Raw genomic sequence first — 21907 nt, 5'->3', positions numbered from 1 at the left:
ATACTTTCTGTATGGCAAACTTACCCCTCCAATCTCCTCTAAATCACCTTCCTGTTACTTTAAACCTACACCATAGAAACCATAGAACAACTACAGCACAGAAACAGGCCTTTTGGCCCTTCTTGGCTGTGCCGAACCATTTTCTGCCTAGTCCCACTGACCTGCACACAGACCATATCCCTCCATACACCTCTCACCCATGTATCTGTCCAATTTATTCTTAAAAGTTAAAAAAGAACCCGCATTTACCACCTCGTCTGGCAGCTCATTCCATACTCCCACCACTCTCTGTGTGAAGAAGCCCCCACTAATGTTCCCTTTAAACTTTTCCCCCCTCACCCTTAACCCATGTCCTCTGGTTTTTTTCTCCCCTTGTCTCAGTGGAAAAAGCCTGCTTGCATTCACTCTATCTATACCCATCATAATTTTATATACCTCTATCAAATCTCCCCTCATTCTTCTACGCTCCAGGGAATAAAGTCCTAACCTATTCAACCTTTCTCTGTAATTGAGTTTCTCAAGTCCCGGCAACATCCTTGTAAACCTTCTCTGCACTCTTTCTTTCTTTTGAAATCTTTTTATTAATTATTATTGAAAATCAACAACAGAGGAAAATACATCAAAATAATCAAGACAACATATCCATATGTAGAGTAAAAGTTAAACTATCAACCAGGCTGAACAGTATATCAATAATAATCAAAAAACAAAGTATTAAGTGTTTTTTTATGGAAAAGAGGAAAGAAAGAGAAAAAAGAATCCCTACTAACTAAAAGAGAGAAATCCCCTAATAACTAAAAAAAATGGGAAAAACACCCATTTGGAGCACAAACCCGGAGCTATACGCCATACAAGTTTCCATAAAAAAAAGACATCAATCCGCCAACCAAATCCATATACCCAAGCATCAGAAAAGGACCATCTTTATTAACTCAAATCAAATGATAACAATGGGCCAAAGAACCCCACCTTTTCTCGAAGTCAAATTTAGGATCAAAAGTTTGGCTTCTAATTTTTTCCAAACGAAGACATAACATCGCCTGAGAGAACCATTGTATCAAAGTGGGAGCAGAGGCATCTTTCCATTTTAATAAAATAGCCCTTCTAGCCAATAATGTGACAAATGCAATTACGTATTGGTCAGATATAGAAATACTGTGAATATGTTGAGGAATTATACCAAACAAAACTGTCAATTTATTAGGTTGTCAATTGATTCTTAAAGCTTTAGAGATTATAGAAAAAATAGATTTCCAAAATTGTTTCAATACAGAACACGATCAAAACATATGTGTCAATGTAGCTATCTCAGTTTTGTATCTATCACACTGACTATTTACATTAGGAAATATTTTAGACAATCTCTCCTTCGTCAAATAATAACGATGTACAATTTTAAACTGAATTAGAGAATGACTGGCACAAATTGAAGAAGAGTTAACCAGCTTCACCCATCCTCTGTTATCAAGGTCATATTAAGCTCTCTTTCCCAATCTTGCTTGATCTTAAGGATAATTATCCTGTTGTAATAGTAAATTATAAATTTTCCCAATAAAGCTTTTCACTAAAGGGTTCATTTTTAAAATAATGTCTAACAGGTCAGAATCTTGTATGTATGGAAAATTACTTAAATATTCTTGTAAAAAATGTCTGACCTAAAGATATTGCAAAAAATGTGAATATGAGAGAGAGTATTTAGTTACTAATTTCTCAAAGGACATCAATCGACCTTCTTGAAACAAGTCCATAAAGGAAAAAATTCCTTTATTCCTCCAAAGAGAAAAGGTAGGATCATTAAGTGAAAGTTTAAATAAATAGTTTCGATAAATTAAACTAAAAAGGTTAATTTTTCTCTGCACTCTTTCAACCTTATTAATATCTTTCCTGTAATTTGGTGACCAAAACTGAACACAACACTCAAGATTCGGCCTCACCAATGCCTTATACAACCTCATTATAACATTCCAGCTCTTATACTCAATACTTTGATTAATAAAGGCCAATGTACCAAAAGCTCTCTTTACGACCTTATCTACCTGTGACCCTCTTGTGTTTAATACCATTACCATGGAGAAAAAGATTCTATCTCTACTATCCATATCTTTCATAATTTTATTTTACCAAGTTACTCCTCAGCCTCTTTCAGGCCAGGAAAACAAGCCCAGACTATTATCTCTCCATAACTAAAGTACTCCAATTCGGATAACATCCTGGTGAATCTTCTCTGACTGTCTACAGCATATTATTATCCATCCGAACTTTGGATTCAATTAGCCAACCCACTTTAGATGCCATGTGTCTTGACCTTCTGACCATCTGCCTTTGGAAGTTGATGTGTGGGCACCATGGCCGGTTGAGCCCAAAGGTCTGCATCTGTGCTCTATTACTCTATGACTCCATCATGTGGGATTTCGTCAAAGGCTTACTGAAATCCATGCAGACAATGTCCACTGCCATTATCCTTCTCAATAATCTCAATCAATTTAGTGAGACAATTAGTGTTATAATTTATGTAATAAGGAACAGCTTTATTAAATATGTAATTAGGATTTGGATTCAATTAAAATAGATTTAATAGCAGCATTCCAAAAGGAAATTGATTTTTGACAGAGAAAAAAAATCAGAAAAATGGGTAAAGAACACAGGAGTGGGAATAATTGGATTGCCCTTAGAGCTTGCAGAGACCAGTCGGACAGAACAGCCTTCATCTAAGCATGTATCATTTTATTTATCAAATTGCTTCTGAAAGGCATTATTGAATCTATTCCCAGCATTCCTTTAGGCCCTGCACGCTCAATATGAGACCATAAGACCTAGGAACAGAATGAGGCAACTCAGCCCATTAAGTCTGCTCCACCACTCCATCATGGTTGATCTATTATTCCTCTTAATCCCATTCTCCTGCCTTCTTCCCGTGACCTTTGATACCATGCTGTTTAAGAACCTATCAACCTACTTCTAGCTAGATGCTGTATTCCATACGAACATATGGAACTCTACTTACTTATGACAAACATAAATTTAAAAGCTGGGATGAATCATTTTAACTCTGAGTGATCCTTAGTAGTTCCATAATATTTCAGTGGAGGTGGAGTTTTCCTCCTTATCCTGCTCAAGATTTAATGTCCGTTTTAATAAGCTGGGGCCATTGTGCCCGCACATGTTAATGTTTGGTGAACAATTAACTACTTAAAAACTTTACAAAATTCAACATTATAAGAAACTGTTGCTCTAACAACAGACTATGTTATAAATAGAGGCAAAGAAATTGCTTTCGGCTCTGCTCTTGGTGTAATAATTATCCAAAATGGTCTCATCATTACATAATTCTTACTGGAGCTGGCTTCCTGTGCAGACTTACGGAAAGGCTTTAATTCACACAGAGCAGCACATTGCTATTCAAGATGAAAATCCATGGCCCAGAAATGATATCATGACCAAAGCAGGTCAGATATCAATTTTGGAAGTGGAACAAGACTTTGCAGAATAGAGGTGTTGAAAAAGGAATTACACCTTAGTAGGGATGAAATAACATAATTTCTGAAGGGAGGAAAATGACTGAGGTACAAAGACCATTTTGAATGCAAGGCCAAGGACGTAGGGAACTGTACTCAAGGAATAACTGTATTCAGACATGGCAAGCAGGGAGAGAAAGCAAGAATTTTATAGTTTCAGGGCTAGAGCAGGATGAATTCTTGCAGGGGCATTTGTGATGTGGAATGATGTGGAGGGGTTGAGGAGGAAAAAACAAAGCAACAGAGATAGTTTAATTTAATGAACTCAGTCTACTTCTTCATAAACAGCCAGGATTGGCTGTGGAGCACCTCAGTACCTCAACACTGGCGCACCTCAACACTGGCACACCTCAGCACCTCAACACTGGCGCACCTCAGCACCTCAACACTGGCGCACCTCAGCACCTCAACACTGGAGCACCTCAACACTGGCACACCTCAGCACCTCAACACTGGCGCACCTCAGCACCTCAACACTGGCGCACCTCAGCACCTCAACACTGGAGCACCTCAGCACCTCAACATTGGCGCACCTCAGGGGTGTATGCTTAGCCCAGTGCTCTACTCTCTGTATACACATGACTGTGTGGCTAGGCATAGCTCAAGTACTTCTTTCTTTGCTTAACTCTGAGTGGAGTCATTGGGACGCTGTCATGACGGCATTTTTTTAGCAGGCTTTCTTATTTTTACGAGGCCGAGTTGCTAGCTCGACACTCAACCCAGCATGGATGGAAAGCGTGCAAGGGAGCCGGATGGATCCATCTACAAATATTCTGACGATACAACCTTTGTTGGTAGAATCTCAGATGACGACGAGAGGGCGTACAGGAGTGAGATATGCCAACTAGTGGAGTGGTGCCGCAGCAACAACCTGGCACTCAACATCAGTAAGACGAAAGAGCTGATTGTGGACTTCAGGAAGGGCATTATGTACAAGAGCTGATTGTGGACTTCAGGAAGGGCATTATGTACCCCTAGGGTTCATATTTTCTGTGGACTGTGACTTTAAAATGCCGGGAGAATGAGATTGACTTTTGGACACTGTTTGGGGGGGGGGGGGGGGGAGAGAGAGACAGAGAGAGAGAGAGAGAGAGAGAGAGAGAGATATGGAGTTATTTGATGGACAATCAATGTTATGGTTTCTCTGCAGCTTGTTTTGAATATACAAGGACACACAGACATACACAGTTAGAGTCAAGATGGATTTGCTCAATGAAAGACACCAGTGAGTCAGTCACTGGTTTAATCTTTCAGTAGCCCAAAAGGGATGAGTTGAGATCGATCCCGAGTATTGATAAATGACTCTCACAAGTTTTCTGCAACTAGAACAAGTTTGCAGGAAGAGAAGAGAGGAGAGATAGGTTTGAAACAGGAGAAACCTAGTGATAAAGAGATCACTGTTTGGACTCTCTCTCTAAGAAGGTGAGTTTGTTTCCACTCGACTACGAAAGTGTGATTGTCACGTAGTTAATCCACAGGAGTGGGATCTCTGGTGAGGGGAAAACCTTTGTGAATACCACGTGTGTGTTTACCCTTGTCTGGGTGTGGTAGTTCACTGAAGAAAGGCACCCCTGTGGCAAATCACTGTTGGAGTTATTTCGTATGTCGTGGAACTGGATAAGTGGCTACCATGTTGTGTGTTTGGGGTAACCTTGTGAAATCTACTGGTGTGTCGACCCTTGCCTGGGTGGTGGTTCCCTTGAAGAGGGTCCCCTTTGTGATAAGCTACTGTTGGTGATAATCCATATGTGGATTCATGTTTGAGTATCCTGTGGCCACCACTTTGAGATGTCCCGTAGCTGAATTCGGGTGTGGTACCACTTGTGTTGAAAGGATATTCGCTGAAGATCACTGTCAGTGATATTTTGTGTGTGGATTGGAACAACTTGGGAGATAAAACCTACTACTATTGTTATCTTGTATTGCTGTCGTGGAATCTGTGGAAGATCGACGTAATTGCCTTCTCACAACATTCGCCTTTGGATTACAAACACCTCACATTAATTAACCTGTGCATCTGAACTGAACTGACTTCGCTTACATACCATCGTAAGACTGTATCAATTACCACCTAAGTTTGAAGAAGTTTGGGTTTATATTTCCACACCTATATATATGCATAAGCTCTGTTAACCTGTTTGACTTATCTAGTTTTATATTACTGTATTGCGTAGTTACTAATAAAACAGAATTAGTTAACAGCAAAAACAGACTCCAGGTGTGTTCCATTTCTGCTGGTTCTTTTAACCCGTCCTGGGGTACGTAACAAGAGTAAAACGAAGGAACACATACTAATCCTCATAGAGGGATCAGAAGTGGACAGAGTGAGCAGCTTCAAGTTCCTGGTTGTCAAGATCTCTGAGGATCTAAGCTGGTACCAACATACTGATGTAGTCATAAAGAAGGCAAGACAGCGGCTATATTTTATTAGGAGGTTGAAGTGATTTGGAATGTCAACAAATACACTCAAAAACTTCTATAGTTGTACCATGGACAGCATTGTGACAGGCTGCATCACTGTCTGGTATGGAGGGGCTGCTGCACAGGACCAAAAGAAGCTGCATAAGGTTGTAGATCTAGTCAGCTCCATCTTGGGTACTAGCCTACAAAGTACCCAGGACATCTTTAGGGAGCGGTATCTCAGAAAGGCAGCATCCATTATTAAGGAATCCAGCACCCAGGGCATGCCCTTTTCTCACTGTTACCATCAGGTAGGAGATACAGAAGCCTGAAGGCACACACTCAGCAATTCAGGAACAGCTTCTTCCCCTCTGACATCCGATTCCTAAATGGACATTGAATCTTTGGACACTACCTCACTTTTTTTAATATGCAGTATTTCTGTTATTGCACATTTTTAAATAACCTATTCAATATGTGTAATTGATTTACTTGTTTATTTATTATAATGTTTTATTTTATTTATTATTATTTTTTCCTCTCTCTGCTAGATTATGTATTGCATTGAACTGCTGCTGCTAAGTTAACAAATTTCACGTCACATGCTGGTGATAATAAAGCCGATTCTGATTCGAGGATGGTCAGTGTCAACCACTTTGCAAGTGAGCTTGTCTCCAACAATCATGTCAGTACACTTGACCTCCTGCTCTGCCAATGGTGCAAGTAGCTTTGAAATGGGATGCCCAGTTATGAAGGTAATTGCTGTGAAAAGGTTTATTCTTTGTTTATATTATTATTGTCCTTATTTTGGTATTAAATATATTTCTAATAGTTTCTTTCAAATAATATTTTAAAATGATTTAAATCTATTTGAACTGTTGTTAAATTTCTGATTATCGGAGACACTAATAAACTAACAAAGGCCATTAGGGCACCCCTGTATTTGTTCGGGGTTTTTTGCGGTTTGAGATGATAATCCCAGCCAAGGCTCCAGGTTAATAGCTGACACAAAGCTGTAGAAGTTATGAAGTTATGTGCTGCAGTGGGAAAGTCACAGTGGATGAATGCAATTGGCAGTCATAGTATACATAATCAGACCCAATATTATTTTACTCTAATTTTAACTAATCAAGAAGGCACAGCAGCGTCTACACTTTCTGAGGAGACTGAGGCATGCAAGGCTTCCCAACACCATTTTAACAACTTTCTACATGAGCATGAGCAGACAGGCTGCATCATTGCAAGGTACAGAAGCTGCAAGGCATCAGACCGCAAGATCCTACAGAAGACAGTAAAATCCGGCCAGAGGATCATTAGTGTCTCCCTCCCCCAAGTTGTGACATTTTTCCAGCAGTGTTGCTGACAAAAGGCCCAAAGTATTGTTGAGGATCACTAGCACCCATCCCACAAGCTCCTTCACCCACTACCATCAGGAAGGAGGAGCAGAAGCATCAGGCCTGGAACTGCCAGACTGGGAACAGCTCAGGCTGTGAGACTGACGACTGCTGAGTACCCCGCCACCACCGCGGTCTCATCACAGGGCCAGTGAGCTCTTTACTGTTTACTGCTTGTTTGTGCTGTGCTTTACTAGATGCATTTCGAATTAAATTTTATTAACTTATTGATAATGTAGCATTTTGTTTTATGTGCTGTATGTATGTTGTGTGTGTGTATATATATATATATATATATATATATACATACATATATATACATATATATACATATACACACACACACACACACACACACACACACACAATCAGATGACAATAAACGAACTTGAATTTTTAATTTAGAGATACAGCGCGGAATAGTTTCTCCAGCCCTTCGAGCCTCACTGCCCAACAACCCACCAATTTAACCCTCGTCTAATCATGGGACAATTTACAATAACCAATTATCCTAGCAACCATCACGTGTTTGGGCTGTGGGAGGAAACTGGAGCACCCGGAGGAAACCCATGCGTTGATGGGGAAGACATACAAACTCTTCACAGGCGTCATTGGAATCGAACTCCAAACTCTGACACCCCTACTTGTATTAGCGCTGCACTAACCGCCTCGTTACCATGTGCAATAATGAAAGATGATTGATGAGGGTAGGGCAGTGGATGTTGTCCACATGGACTTTTAGTAAAGTACTTAACAAGGTCCCTCATGGTAAACTATATGATTAAAGGTATACAGGACATACAATGACTTAGTGGCTTTTATTTAAAACTGGCTTAGCCATAGGAAACTGAGAGTAGTGGTGAAGGAGTGTCATTCTGACTGAAGATTTGTGACCAGTGGTGTTCCAATGGGATTTGTGTTGGAACCTCTCTTTGGATAAATGATTTAAATGAAATGGTTTGCAGGGGGATGGGAACCAGAGTGATAGGTCAGAGGATGGGACAGTTGGTGTCAAGTTAGATACAGAGATCATTTAAGGAAGGATAGGCAATGGATAGGGCATAATTGTAGTCAGCTGGATGGGTTGCAATGTGTCTACTTTAATGTGAGAAACATCAAGAACAACTTAGAGCATGGGTCAGTAGACGGAACTATGATGTTGTGGCCATTTCACAAGGGCAGGAATAGCTGCTAGATGTTCCGGGGTTTTAGATGTTTCAAAAGGGACAAGGACGGAGGTAAAAGAGTTGGGGGAGTGGCATTGCTAATCAGGGATAGTATCACAACTGCAGAAAAGGAGGATGTCGTGGAGGGATCATCCACTGTGTCAGTTTGGCAGCAGGAAACAGGAACGGAGCAATGACTCTATTGGGAGTTTTCTATAAACAACCTCAACTTCTCAACAGCAACAGAGACACCAAGCCAGGGATCGGGTGGCAAATTTTGGAAAGATGCAAAGGTAACAGCCTTATTCGCATGGGAGACTTAAACTTCCCTATTTTCCTAATATTGTTTGGCACCTTCTTAGTGCAAAAGGTTTAGATGGGGCAGAATTTGCAAGGTGCATCCAGGAAGGATGATTGACGCAATATGTAGAAAGGGCAATTAGAAGAGAGGCAATGCCGGATCTGGTACCAGGCAATGAACCTGGTCACGTGACAGCTTTCTCAGTGGATGAGCACTTTGGAGACTGACCACAACTTCCCGACATTAGCCTTGCACAGTGATAACAGCAGATGGTATACAAAATGTTTAATGTAATCCAACCTCACTCCTGGTCCAGCAGTACAGGCATTGTATCTCTATCTGCAACAATTCATCCCCCAAACTCTCCTCGCCATCACTGAACTCTTCACTGTTTGCGGCAATAATTTAACACAATTTACCTTCAAAAAGGTATTTTCAGTGATGCTTTTAGTTGGATTTCTTAGCTTTCTGATGACCAGGAAGCTGTCGCACGCGTTTGGTAGTGCCATCTTCTGTTTGCAGATGACACACGAAGGTTGGTGGTGCTGTGGATGGTGTAGAACTTGCCAATGGGATGTTGATAGGATGTAATGCTGGACTGAGAAGTGGCAAATGGAGTCCAATCTGGAAAAGTATTAAGTGAAACACTTTGGGAAGTTGAATTTGAAGGCAGAATACAGGGTTAATGGCAGGATTCTTAGCAGTGTGAAGGAACAGGAGGATCTTGGGGTCCACATCCATAGATACAGAATGGCTTTTTGGAGCAGCTCATTGTTGAGACCCCTAGGGTATCAGCTACTCTGGATTGGGTGTTGTGCAATGAACTAAGACTGATTAGAGTGCTTCAGGTGAAGGTACCCTTAGGGCCAGTGATCATAATATGATAGAATTCACCGTGCAATTTGAGAAGGAGAAGTTAAGTCAGATGTATCGGTATTGCAGTAGAGTAAAGGGAATTACAGAGGCACGAGGGAGGAAGTGGCCAAAAATGATTGGAAAAGAACACTAGCAGGGATGATGGCAGAGCAGCAATGGCTGGAATTTCTGGGACAATTCGGAAGGCACAGGATATATACATCACAAAGAGGAAGAAGTATTCTGAAGGCAAGATGACACAACCAACCATGGCTGGCAAGAGAAGTCAAAGCCAATATAAAATTCAAAGAGAGAGTGCATAAAATAGAGTAAAACGTAGTGGGAAGTTAGAGGAATAGGAAGCTTTTAAAAACCAACAATCATAAATAAGGAAAAGATGGAATATGAAGATAAACTAACCAGTAATATTAAAAAGGATACCAATGTTTCTTCAGACATATAAAGTGCAAAAGAGAAGCGAGAGTGAATATTGGACTGCTGAAAAATGATGCTGGAGAGGCAGTAATGAAGGACGAGAAAATGGTGGGTGAACTTAATGAGTATTTTTCATCAGTCATCACTGTGGAGACACCAGCAGTATATCCAAAGTTCAAGAAGGTCAGGTGGCAGAAGTGTGTGAAGTTACCATTACTAGGGAGAAGGTTCTTGGGAAACTGAAAGGTCTAAAGGAGATAAGATGGTATATATCCCATAGTTCTAAAAGAGATGGCTGAAGAGATTATGAAGGCATTGGTAATGATCTTCCAAGAATCAGCTGATTCTGGCGTAGATTGGGAGGACTGGAAAACTGCAAATGTAACTCCACTCTTCGAGAAGGGAGAGAAGCAGGAAGAAAGGAAGTTATAGGCCACTTAGAGTGATCTCAGTGGCTGAGAAGATGCTGGAGTAGATTGTTAAGGATGTGGTTTCAGGGTTCTTGGAGACACATGATAAACAGACCAAACTCAGCATGGCTTCCTTAAGGGAAAATCTTGCTCGACAGATCTGTTGGAATTCTTTGAAAAAATAACAAGTAGTGAGGCCTCACTTGGAGTATTGTGAGCAGTTCTGGGCCTCATATCTAAGAAAGGATGTGTTGGCATTGGAGAGGGTTCAAAGAAGATTCACAAAAATGCCTCTGAGATTGAAAGGTTTGTCATATGAGGAGTGTTTGATGGCTCTGTGCCTCTACTCACTGGAATTCAGAAGAATCAGAGGTGACCTCATTGAAGCCTATCAAATGCTGAAAGGCCTTAATAGAGTGGATGTGGAGAGGATGTTTCCTGTGGTGGGGGAGTCTAAGACCAGAGGACACAGCCCATAATAGAGGGGTGTCCTTTTAAAATGGAGATGAGGAAGAATTCCTTTAGCCAGAGAGTGGTTAATCTGTGGAATTCATTGCCACAAGCAGTTGTGATGGCCAAGTCACTGGGTATATTTAAGGCACAGGTTGGTAGATACTTGATTAGTCAGAGCATAAGGGGATACAGGGAGAAGGCAGGAGATTGAGGCTGAGAGGGAAAATAGATCAGTCACGATGAACTGGAGGAGCGGACTTAATGGGCCAAATGGCCTAATTCTGCTCCTATATCTTATGATCTTATGGTCTTATACCTCAAAGTTGCAGCGCAAGTTGATAGGGCAATTAAGAAGGCATATGGCTTGCTGGCCTTCAATAGTCAGGGGTTTAAGTTCAAGAGTTGCAAGGTAATGCTGCAGCTCTATAAAACTCTGTTTTGACCACATTTGGAATATTTTGTTCAGTTCTGGTCACCTCATTATAGGAAGGATGTGAAGTTTTAGAGAGGGTCTAGAGAAGGTGTACCAGGATGCTGACTGGATTAGAAAGCATAGACTAAGTGAGCTAGGGCTTTCTATTTTTGAGCGAGGAGGATGAGAAGTTACTTGAAAGAGGTGTAAGAGGCATAGATCGAATGGACAGTCAAAGACCTTTTCCCAGGGTGGAAATGGCTAATATGTGGGGCATGATTGAAGGTGATTGGAGTTAAGTAGAAGGGATGCCAGAGGTAGAGTGATCAAAGTGTGGAATGCGCTGCCGGGGTAGTAGTCGAGGCAGATCCATTAGGGACATTTAGCAACCTCTTTGATAGGCACGTGGATGAAAGAAAAATGGAGGGTTATGTGGAAAGGTCAAATTAGTTTGATTTTAGGTTAAAGGATCTGCAGAACATCGTGGATCAAAGGGCTTGTACTGTGCTGTGCTGTTCCATGAAAATGTAGATAGACTCATTAGTAAGTTTGCCAAAGACACAAAAATTGGTAGCGTTGTAGACAGTGAGGAAAGTTTTCAAAGGATACGTCCGGATACAGATCGGTTTGAGATTTGGGTGGAGGGACGGCAGATGGAGTTTAATCCAGAAAAAAATGTGAGTTGTTATACTATGGTGGGTTGTGTGTAAGGGAAATATATACATTAAATGGCAGGATCCTTAGGAGAATTGATATACGGAGCGATCTTAGATAGGTAGATACTATATTGATCCCAAAGGAAATTACAGTGTCAGAGTAGTGTTACAAGTGAACAGATGTACAAATATAAGAAGAGAAGTATGAAAGAATAAAAAATAAGTAACCTCAAACAGATTGACAGGAGGGGTGTCATCATTTTCCCGGCTATTGGTTGACTCATTATGGATCCTAATGGCAGCGGGTAAGAATGACCTCATATAGCACTCTTCGGAGCAGTGCAGTTGTCTTAGTCTGTTACTGAAAGTGCTCCTCTGTTCAGCTAATGTGGCATGCAGAGAAACATTGTCCAGAATTGCAAGGATTTTCTGTAGGGTCCTTTGTTCTACCACTGCCTCCAATATGTCCAGTTGACTCTTATAAGAGAGCTAGCCTTTCTAATCAGTTTATTGAGCCTGTTGGCATAGCCTGTGTTGATGCCATTGTACTGGCATTAACAGACTGGTAGAACAATGAAGGAGAAGCCTATAATATTCAGAGCTGTGTGTCTGACATGGCTATAAGCAGCCTGTGGGGCCCCAATGTCTGACACACAGCTCTGAAGTTGCACAAACTGATCTGCCAGTCAGGCAGTCCGTTATCCAGGATACAGTGGAAGTTCCAACCTGCATTGAATAAAGCTTTTCCCCCAGCAATGAGGGCTGTATGGTATTGAAGGCATTTGATAAGTGAAAAAACATGATCCTCACATGACTCTGTTCAGCAGGTAGATGACAGCATCGTCAACTCCAAGGTACTCCTGGTAGGCAAACTGCTGGGGATCGAGGGCTGATCTGACCAGGGGTCGGAGGTAAGCCAGAACCAGCCTCTCTAGGGTCTTCATGATGTGTGAGGTCAGGGCCACTGGACGGTGGTCATTCAGGACTTTTGGTTGGCCCAGACTGAAAATGTGCTGGAGAACTCCACACAACTGCTAGCACACTCCCTCAGGACCTTGGGGTTCCCACCATCCGGTCCCAATGCTTTGCCATCTGAGTTTCCCCAGAGCCCTCCTCACGTGTTCAGTAGTGAAGGTGAGTCCATGATGACAGGGGAGTTGGTGGAAGTTGGGAGCTAGGGGAGGTGGAGATGGGGATGATAGCAGTCAGTATGTGAAGGTGTGGATGGTAGGTGCAGGGCAAGGACAGGCCTGTGTTGTTCATCCAAGTGTCGAACTGAAGTGGGGAGGAGGGAGGAGGGAGGGGGGAGGCATTGGAGTTGAGGAAGCATTGGCTGCATCAGTACCTGGACTGGTGTGCTTGGGGGGGGGGCAGTGAACAGGAGGGCAATTGGCAAACCTATTGAAGAATTGGCTTAATTCATTAGCCCATTCGTGGTTGCATTTCAAATCTCTACAGCTAGGCTGATCGAAGCTAGTGAGGATCTTTGTGCCTCTCCACACCTCCCGTGTGCTACTCTACATCTTGGGGTGTAAGTCCATAGCATTTTGAAAGTCGCAATATAAGCAGAGCTTTTTGTAAAGCAAGTGTGTAGCATGCTTTACCAACAGTCAGTGTATTAAAGTTGCAAAGTCATCTTGAAGCTGTGGAAGGAGTGCAGAGGACGTTCACCAGGAGCGTATTAGCAATAAAAAGAGGTTGGACAAGGTTGAAATGTTTTCTCTGTAACATCAGAGGCTGAGCGGAGACCTGAGTGAAGTTTATAAAATTATGAGAGGCATACGTAGAGCAGAAAGTCGAGAGTCTTTTTTCAAGGTAAAAATATCATATTCTAGAGGCCATGTCTCTAAAGTTAGAAGGAAAAGTTTTGAGAAGGTGTGAAAAGCAAATTTTTTTTTTACAGAGAGTGGTAGGCGTTTGGCACTTGCTGCCAGAGGTGGTGGTGGATACAGATATAAAAACTACATTTGAGTTGCAATTTGGATAGCGCAGGAACAGGTGGGGAATGGAGGGATATGGATTATACGCAGGCAGATGGGATTAGTTTACATTGGCATTATAGTTAGCACAAACATTATAAGTCGAGGGCCTGTCCTGCACTGTATTGTTCTACGTTCTTAGTAATGGTCAGTGGGATGAAACATTAACTCTGTTTCTCTGTTCTCAGATGTTATCTAACCTAATCCGTACTTCCGAAATTTGCAGCTTTTTACCAATTTCCAGCACCTGCTGTGTTTTGCTATTTCATATTTATTCCACTTGCTTTCCCCATTTGGATAATTTCCCCATATTTATTTCACCCTCAAAAAAGACTCTTAAGAAGAAGCTGCTTCTCTAAACCCTTACTGTTGGTGCTCATTTACTTTCCACCTCACTATCTTACTTCAAGAATACTTTCCATTTATCTATTGCCAGCAACTCTCACTGCTGCAGAATGACTTCATTTCCCTTTTGAAAGTACACCTGTTTACTTTGACAGTTTTGACAATGTGTGAAGCAGGTCAGGAGCTGTCAAGGGTACTCAGGAGCGAGAACCAGCCATTTTCAAACGGAATAACCTCGTGCTGGCATGGTGCTGGAAGACTGAGCCTGGGAAAACAATGAATGAACAGTGCTCTCCTGGGGCTGTCAGTCATCCAGCTCAGTAAGTAGTTGACACCAACCACAGCATTGCATTAGGTAATACATTTGGTGTCAGTGCTAAGAGAAAATCTAAGTGTCTCTCAGTGACAACTACTTGAATTGAATTGACTTTATTTCTTACATCCTTCACGTACATGAGGAGTAAAAATCTTTACATTACGTCTTCATCTAAATGTGCAATGTGCAATCATAGTAATTTATAACAAATTGAACAGTCAATGTAATATAGAGTACACTCAAATCAGCCTGAATTCATCAGTCTGATGCCTGGTGGAAGAAGCTGTCCCGGAGCCTGTTGGTCCTGGCTTTTATGCTGTGGTACCGTTTCCTGGATGGTAGCAGCCGGAATAGATTGTGGTTGGGGTGACTCGGGTCCCCAATGATCCTACAGACCCTTTTTACACACTTGTCTTTGTAAATGTCCTGAATCATGGGAAGTTCACAACTACAGATGTGCTGGGCTGTCCGTACCACTCTCTGCAGAGTCCTGTGATTAAGAGAGGTACAGTTCCCATACCCGGCAGTGATGCAGCCAGTCAGGATGCTCTGAATTGTGCCCCTGTAGAAAATTCTTAGGATTTGGGGGCCCATACCAAACTTCCTCAAGTGCCTGAGGTGAAAGAGGCGCTATTGTGCCTTTTTCACCACACAGCAGGTGTGTACAGACCACGTGAGGTCCTCAGTGATGTGGATGCTGAGGAACTTAAAGCTGTTTATCCTGTCAACTCCAGATCCATTGATGCCCGACTCCATTTCTCCTGTAATCCACAACCAGCTCCTTTGTTTTTGCGACATTGAGGGAGCGATGCACATGATTTGGATTACAGGTATACTGGGGTCAGTTGAGAATGTGAGGCTCTCAAACAGAGTGTGGAAAGTTGGAGAAGATACTGGAAGCCATGTAAGTCTACGTAGAGCAAATTTTCTGCCCTTTAGGTTTGAAAAAGACAAAGACCAACTTAAGAGAAAAAAATTTCAGGTCCTGCTTGGGTAATGAATGCCAGACTTATGTACAGCCTGTACATCTGAACCTGCATCTGGCAGCATAGATTTTCCAGTTGTTTTAGGGATGTAAATATCTTCTGCAACCTGTAAACTCAGTTTGTGGTCAAATTTCTAACTTGGGAACTGTCTGGCTTATGAACAGTTCACAGGGACAGACCTTGCCATAACCAGGGGAAGAGGTAAGTCACTGTAAAAAGACTTCCTTAAGGATTAAAATCTGAATTTCCAATATTAGTGCAACCAAGTACAACTCAGCATATTTTCCCTATTGACTGTAAATGAGTGGTTGCCACAGATCAGCAAGGTCTGGCTACTATCCTTTCTTTAAAGCCATATGCCAAAGTGCCCATTGCTCCTACAACTTTGAGAGACAGAGATTCTTCCTAACTTTCTCCTTTGTTTCTCTAGCGATCTTCTTGGTCCATAGCCATTTGATAGTTTAAGCCATTATAAGAATGACTTCTGTAACATGCTTGAAAAAATATTATTAGTTCAGAAATATTGCAGCATTCTACCAACAAGGACAGAAGCCATATGATGAAGTACTTTCTGTCAGGTAATAAAAGAGAAGTTGAATGGAAGAATGAAGGGGAGGGATTTGGGGAAGAGGGAGAGGGGTCTGAGGACAAGCAGGAGAGAAGCCAACTCATTAGTCCTGATGCAGGGCCTTGACCCAGAATGCTGACATCCCTTTGCCTTCACAGATCCTGCTTAACCTGCTGACTTCCTCCAGCAGTTTAGTTTTTAACTCCCCCACTCACGTATTTAACCTGCCTCTTCAAAAATGGTCATCTTAAATCCCAGCGTGTGAAGTTATATAATACTAAGACAAGAAAATATCTGGAACTCACCAATATAATCTGGAAAATATTGGGCACAACTTGACTTTCTTCAACGAATCTGAAAATGAAAATTATTAGCATTATATTAATTACAAGATGTAAATAGCTTCATTTTCATTAAAGGCACATTAAACTGCTGCTGAAATGAAAGGGTGTTCTGCCAAGATCTATTGAGAGCACTGACCCGTTACTAGAGCAGCTTGTAATTAAGCTTCTACATACCTAATAAAAGTGAGCAATGCCAGAGTTTATTAGAAATGACTTACTGCATGCCTTATTGATCAAAGTTAGTAAGTCAAGACATACTGTAGCACCAGCAATGGGTGAAAAATCAGTCAAGATTAAAATGTAAAAAAGGTACAAATTGTAAATGAGATAAAAACCTGGTTTTGCAACAAGGTTCTTAAGATATGCTAATAGAACAATTCTTTTACGAGAGATATATGAAGCCCATTTTTACCAGGCATTTCTAGAAACATGGTTGGTTAGCCCCTCGCTAACAAAGCAATGGGCTCAGCAGTGAGAAAACCACCTTTCTCAAACTCTGTCCATGTAGGGTCAATATGACCTGGGCCCCACCAGACTGGTGTTTCCCATCCTGAAACACTTTCGACCACAGAGACCCCAATCTGAGTGAATACTGTGTAAATGCTGCCCACTTGCACCTGACAGCAAAAAATAACAGATTGTACACTGCATACATTATAAAGAAAATATATTTACAAATTTCAGCTTTATCGAACAGTTAGTAAGAAAAAGAAAAGAAAAAAAAGGGCCCATTACAGTTAACACTGTCCAAATGTGCACAAAAGTTAGAAATCATCTTGAAGTTGTCTTTAACTCATGCGCTGGACCCACAGTCTGTGTGAAAGCACACACCACCTTCCAAATATTGCTCAAAATCCATCTCGAACAAATGGGCTCCCCCACAGGAGTATTGGTCCTTCCTCCTTGCAGCCATTCACCTGCACAAAGCACCTTGTGCAACAGGGACGGCATCCTCAACCATTTTCCCTCCTGTCTCTTCCCAGCTCCCGCCAAAACAACCTCAACCCACACTAGTGTCCGTCACCAAAACCTCTCTGCCCAGTGCTCTCTAGAACCTTCTCCCAATTCCACCATCCTGACTGGCTGACACAACACTCCTAACATGAATGACATAGTCCCTTATCTTTAGGTTCAAAAAGTGCTTAAGGCAGAATAGCCTGCTCTTACAGAACTGCTAAAATGAAATAGCTACAGCATAGCAGTAAAAATATTAACCAAGGTGTTACATATATCACAAACTTCATTTGGAAACTATATAAGAAAGTCACTTCAATTGTTGCTTTCTATGAGATCTCATTGCACACAGATTAGCTGAAGCAACGCTAACAAAAATAAAATTAATGTACAAGCATTGGACACACCAAAGGAAATAGAAAGTGTTATAATACTGAAAAACTTTTTTCATAACATGGGGGTCTAAAATGTCTAATCATCCAAGCAGCTGCAGCTTGCGGCTGATGATGAAAACATTAATTCAGTTCCCCACCACAACCCCATCTGGCTAGGTGGATGGGGATGATGTTCATATTACATTATATTATGGAAGGAGGCTACATGGTCTGGAGTATATGCCAGTCACCAGAGCTTTCCCTTCAGTCCAATGTCCTACATATTCCTCTGTAACCTCCTCTCCCACATGTCCATCAACAGCTGGTCCTTCTGTCACACACCAACACTCAATTTACAGCTGTCAGTTAGCCAAATCAAGTCTTCGCAGAGAAATCAGAGCGCCAGGAAAAGCCCACGTGGTCACAGGCAGAATATATAAACGCCACACAGACAATACTGGAGGTCAGGATTGAAGCTCAGTCACTGGAGATGTGAAGCAATGGCACCAACTTCTGTCCTGGCATGCAGACCTCCAAAAAACACTGATTGCATGCTAAGCCTGACATGGAACCGAAAGGTTTTACTTCTTTGCCCAGGAAAGAAAGAAACACCAAGCCACCCTTCATAGCATTGAGTAGTCCACATGCCCCTTCTACCTGGGATGAATTTCTAGCTCCCCAAGGCTGAGTGCTCAGCCCACTGCAGTTCACACTACTGAGGATTCACGACTGTGTCGCAGGATCCAGCTCAAACCCTGTCATCAGGTTTGCGGATGACACAACAGTGGCTGGACTTATCAAGAACGATGATGAGGCGGAGTATAGAGAGGAAGTGGAGCGGCTGGTGGATTGGTGTCAAAAGAATGTAGCGAAGACAAAGAAAATTATTGTGGATTTCTGGAAGGTGCAGACGAACCAGCCCTCTGTGAATACATGGAATTACATTAAGTGTATATTTACATGTGTGTGTGTGTATATATACATACACACATATGTAAACAAAATAGTTATACTAAATAAGTAGTGCAAAATAGAAGTAGTGAGGTAGTGTTCACAGATTCAATGTCCATTCAGAAATATGATGGCAGAGAGGAAGAAGCTGTTCCTGAATCACTGAGTCCTTCATGATGGTAGCAATGAGAAGAGGGCATGTCCTAGCTGATGGGGGTCCTTAATGATGAATGCCGCCTTTTTGAGGCATTGCTCCTTGAAGATGCCCTGGATGCTGTGGAGGCCAGTGCCCGTGATGGAGCTGACTGAGTTCACAAGTTTCTGCAGCTTCTTTCGATCTTGTGCAGAAGGTCCATGGGAGTGCAATGGTGAGGGAACCAGTAGGGAGATTAGTATCGGGAAGGGTGAGGTAACCTATGTGAGGATGGAAATTATATAATTTACTAACACTAGAAGATGATTCAGATGGAAGTCTCTGTCAGGAGTCCCAAAGTGGGTCATGAGATTTGGTCAGTACTCAGATCAAGGGATGGTGTTGTTGGAGAAAAGGTAAATTAAAGACATTATATTAGGGTTATAATCTAGTAATAAAAAATGTTTGTTTCAGAGTTACAATTGATTAGTCTAAACTCCTTTATTAGATTAGATTAGATAATTTTATTGGCAGTGTGCAACGAAATTCCTTATTTGTAGGGACTGTAATCCCTGGGAAACAATTTCAATCCATGGAGAACTGTTGAGGAAATTGAGACACAAGATGCTGAATTCTGGTGGAACAGACTATCTACTGGAGGAACTCAGCATCTTTGGGAGGAAAGGATCTGAACATTTCAGGTTGCAACACTGCATCCTGTGAGAGTGGAGAGGGGGAGGGTGGGACAGGAGCCCAAGATAGTTGGTGCCCTGAGGAGGGATGAAGCACGACTCGCAGGTTGCACCAAGTAGGTGGAGTTGGGAGACAGTTGTAGCTGGATGATGGAGTGAGGCGAGGGAAGCGGTGAGAGAAGATTAGAAACAGCTTTTGGAGGAAGATAAGCAGGAACTCAGAAGGCTACACGTGCTGAAATCTGAAAGTAAAGGACACAAGAATGGGAGCCATTAAGGAAGAGCCAAATGACAGATGGAACTAGAACCAGAGAGGGAGCAGGGCAGGGAGCACGTGGGTAAACTAAGTGTGTAGTTGGTGTATGGAATCAGGAGGGGAAGGGAGATGAGGATGGATAGTAGTGGGACTGGAGGAGGGTTTGAGAGAAAGGGGCAGAAGTGAAAGGACCAGGATTGGAATGAACATAGAACATAGAATATAGAAATCTACAGCACATTACAGGCCCCTCGGCACACAATGTTGTGCCGACCATGTAATCTACTCTAGAAACTGCCAGAATTTCCCTAGCGCACAGCCCTCTATTTTCCTAAGCTCTAAGCTATTTTTCTAACAGTCTCTTAAAAGACCCTGTTTTATCTGCTCCCACTGCAGCTGCCGGTAGTGCATTCCATGCACCCACCACTCTCTGCATAAAAGAACATACCCCTGACATCCCTTCAGTACAGTTCCTATTTCCAAGCACCTTGGAACAATGCCCCCTTGTGTTAGCCATTTCAGCCCTGGGAAAAATCCTCTGGCTATCCACACGATCAATGCCCCTCATCATCTTATACACCTACAAGAAGACAGAGAACAAGGGAAAAAGAATGGGGAGGGCTAGAAGTGGGGGGCAAGAAATGATTGAAGGAAGGATTATCTAATTTTGACCATCCCCACCAGGCTCTACCCAACCCTCCTCAAGTCTTCCCACTTTTGCCCCCTTTTCCTCACAGCCTCCTTCAGCTCTCCCTGCCCATCACCGTCTTTGTCCCCTTCCCCTCATAGTTCCATTCATTCCACTACATATATAGACCACTCACCAAACACATAGTTCACCCAGAGGCTTCTTCATCCCCTCCCCCTCCCTTATTTGATTCTGTTCCATCTGCCATTCACCTATTCCCAAATGTTCCCATTATCCCCTCCTATACTTACCAGACTCCAATACTGGCAACCCTTTGTGTTCCTGCTTTTAAACTCTCCAATCTGTTTCTGCAGTTATCTCCAATATTTATTTCCTCACCCCCCAACTTATTTTATTTTTACCTCTTTTATTTTTCTCTTTGTCTGCCTTTATCTGATTCACCTGCTAATGTCTCCTCACTCCACCATCTCCCATCCCTACACAGCACAAGCTGCTTATCATCTCACAGTCCAGTAATCACCTTGGGTTTCAGTCTTACCTTTTCCCTCTCCTCTATATACTGACCATCTTACCTCTCTTCTCTCAGTTCTAATGCAGGAATTCAACCCAAAATGTCTGCAATTCTTTTCATCCCTGAGATGTTGCTTGACTCCTTGAGTTACTCCAGCAGATTGTTGGAGTATTTCTAGAGTGAATTTCAGGTGAATTTCTAGAGCGCTATAAAACAATCCAGATAATATACTGCTATGAATTTGAATTTCAAGCAACTGTTTTTCAAATGATTAAAAGCTTGTCAGTGATAAAAATGTCATTTATGACTTCATATTTTCAGTTTAACAGACAAAGGCTACCATGATACTTAATTCTGGAAATACATTTGTGATGTCTTGTCAGCACTCCGGAACATTTTGGATTATGGAATTTCAGGTAACCGGTACTGAACCTGCAGCTTTCATTGAGAAGCGGCTTCTCTTATTATTAATTACACTCAGTCACCACTTTATTAGGTACACCTGTACACCTGCTCGTAATGCAAATATTTAATCATGTGGCAGCAATGAATAAAGATACTGTTGATCTCCTGGGATTTTCACACACAACAGTCTCTGGAGTTTACAGAGAATGGTGTGAAAAACAAAAAAACATCTAGTGAGCGGCAGTTCTCTGGGTGAAAATACCTTGTTAATGAGAAAAGTCAGAGGAAAATGGGCAGACTGGTTCAAGCTGACAGGAGGGCGACAGTAACTCAAATAACCATGTGTTACATCCGTGGTGTGCAGAAGAGATCTCTGAATTCACGTCAAACCTTAAAATAGATGGGCTACAGCAGCAGAAGACCACATCGGGTTCATTCCTGTATCCA

At 42.0% G+C, this 21907-nt stretch overlaps 1 protein-coding gene across 8 annotated transcripts in view; it reads right to left on the bottom strand.

Moving 5' to 3' along the window:
* ulk4 (unc-51 like kinase 4) overlaps positions 1-21907 on the bottom strand; it is a 702256-nt gene that overhangs the window by 188324 nt on the left and 492025 nt on the right. For 7 of the 8 annotated variants that reach the window (XM_072283788.1, XM_072283790.1, XM_072283793.1 and 4 more), the window contains one exon: positions 16497-16545. In XM_072283788.1, coding sequence (XP_072139889.1) covers positions 16497-16545 — 49 coding nt within the window. Of the gene's footprint in view, positions 1-9195; positions 9401-16496; positions 16546-21907 lie in introns of all 8 variants that reach the window. The other variant, XM_072283795.1, reaches the window with a different exon arrangement.

The sequence above is a fragment of the Mobula birostris genome, chromosome 19 (genome assembly GCF_030028105.1).
Source record: "Mobula birostris isolate sMobBir1 chromosome 19, sMobBir1.hap1, whole genome shotgun sequence".
NCBI lineage: Eukaryota > Metazoa > Chordata > Chondrichthyes > Myliobatiformes > Myliobatidae > Mobula > Mobula birostris.
Note: the sequence above shows the minus strand (reverse complement) of the source record. Positions and strands in the feature narration are given on the sequence as shown.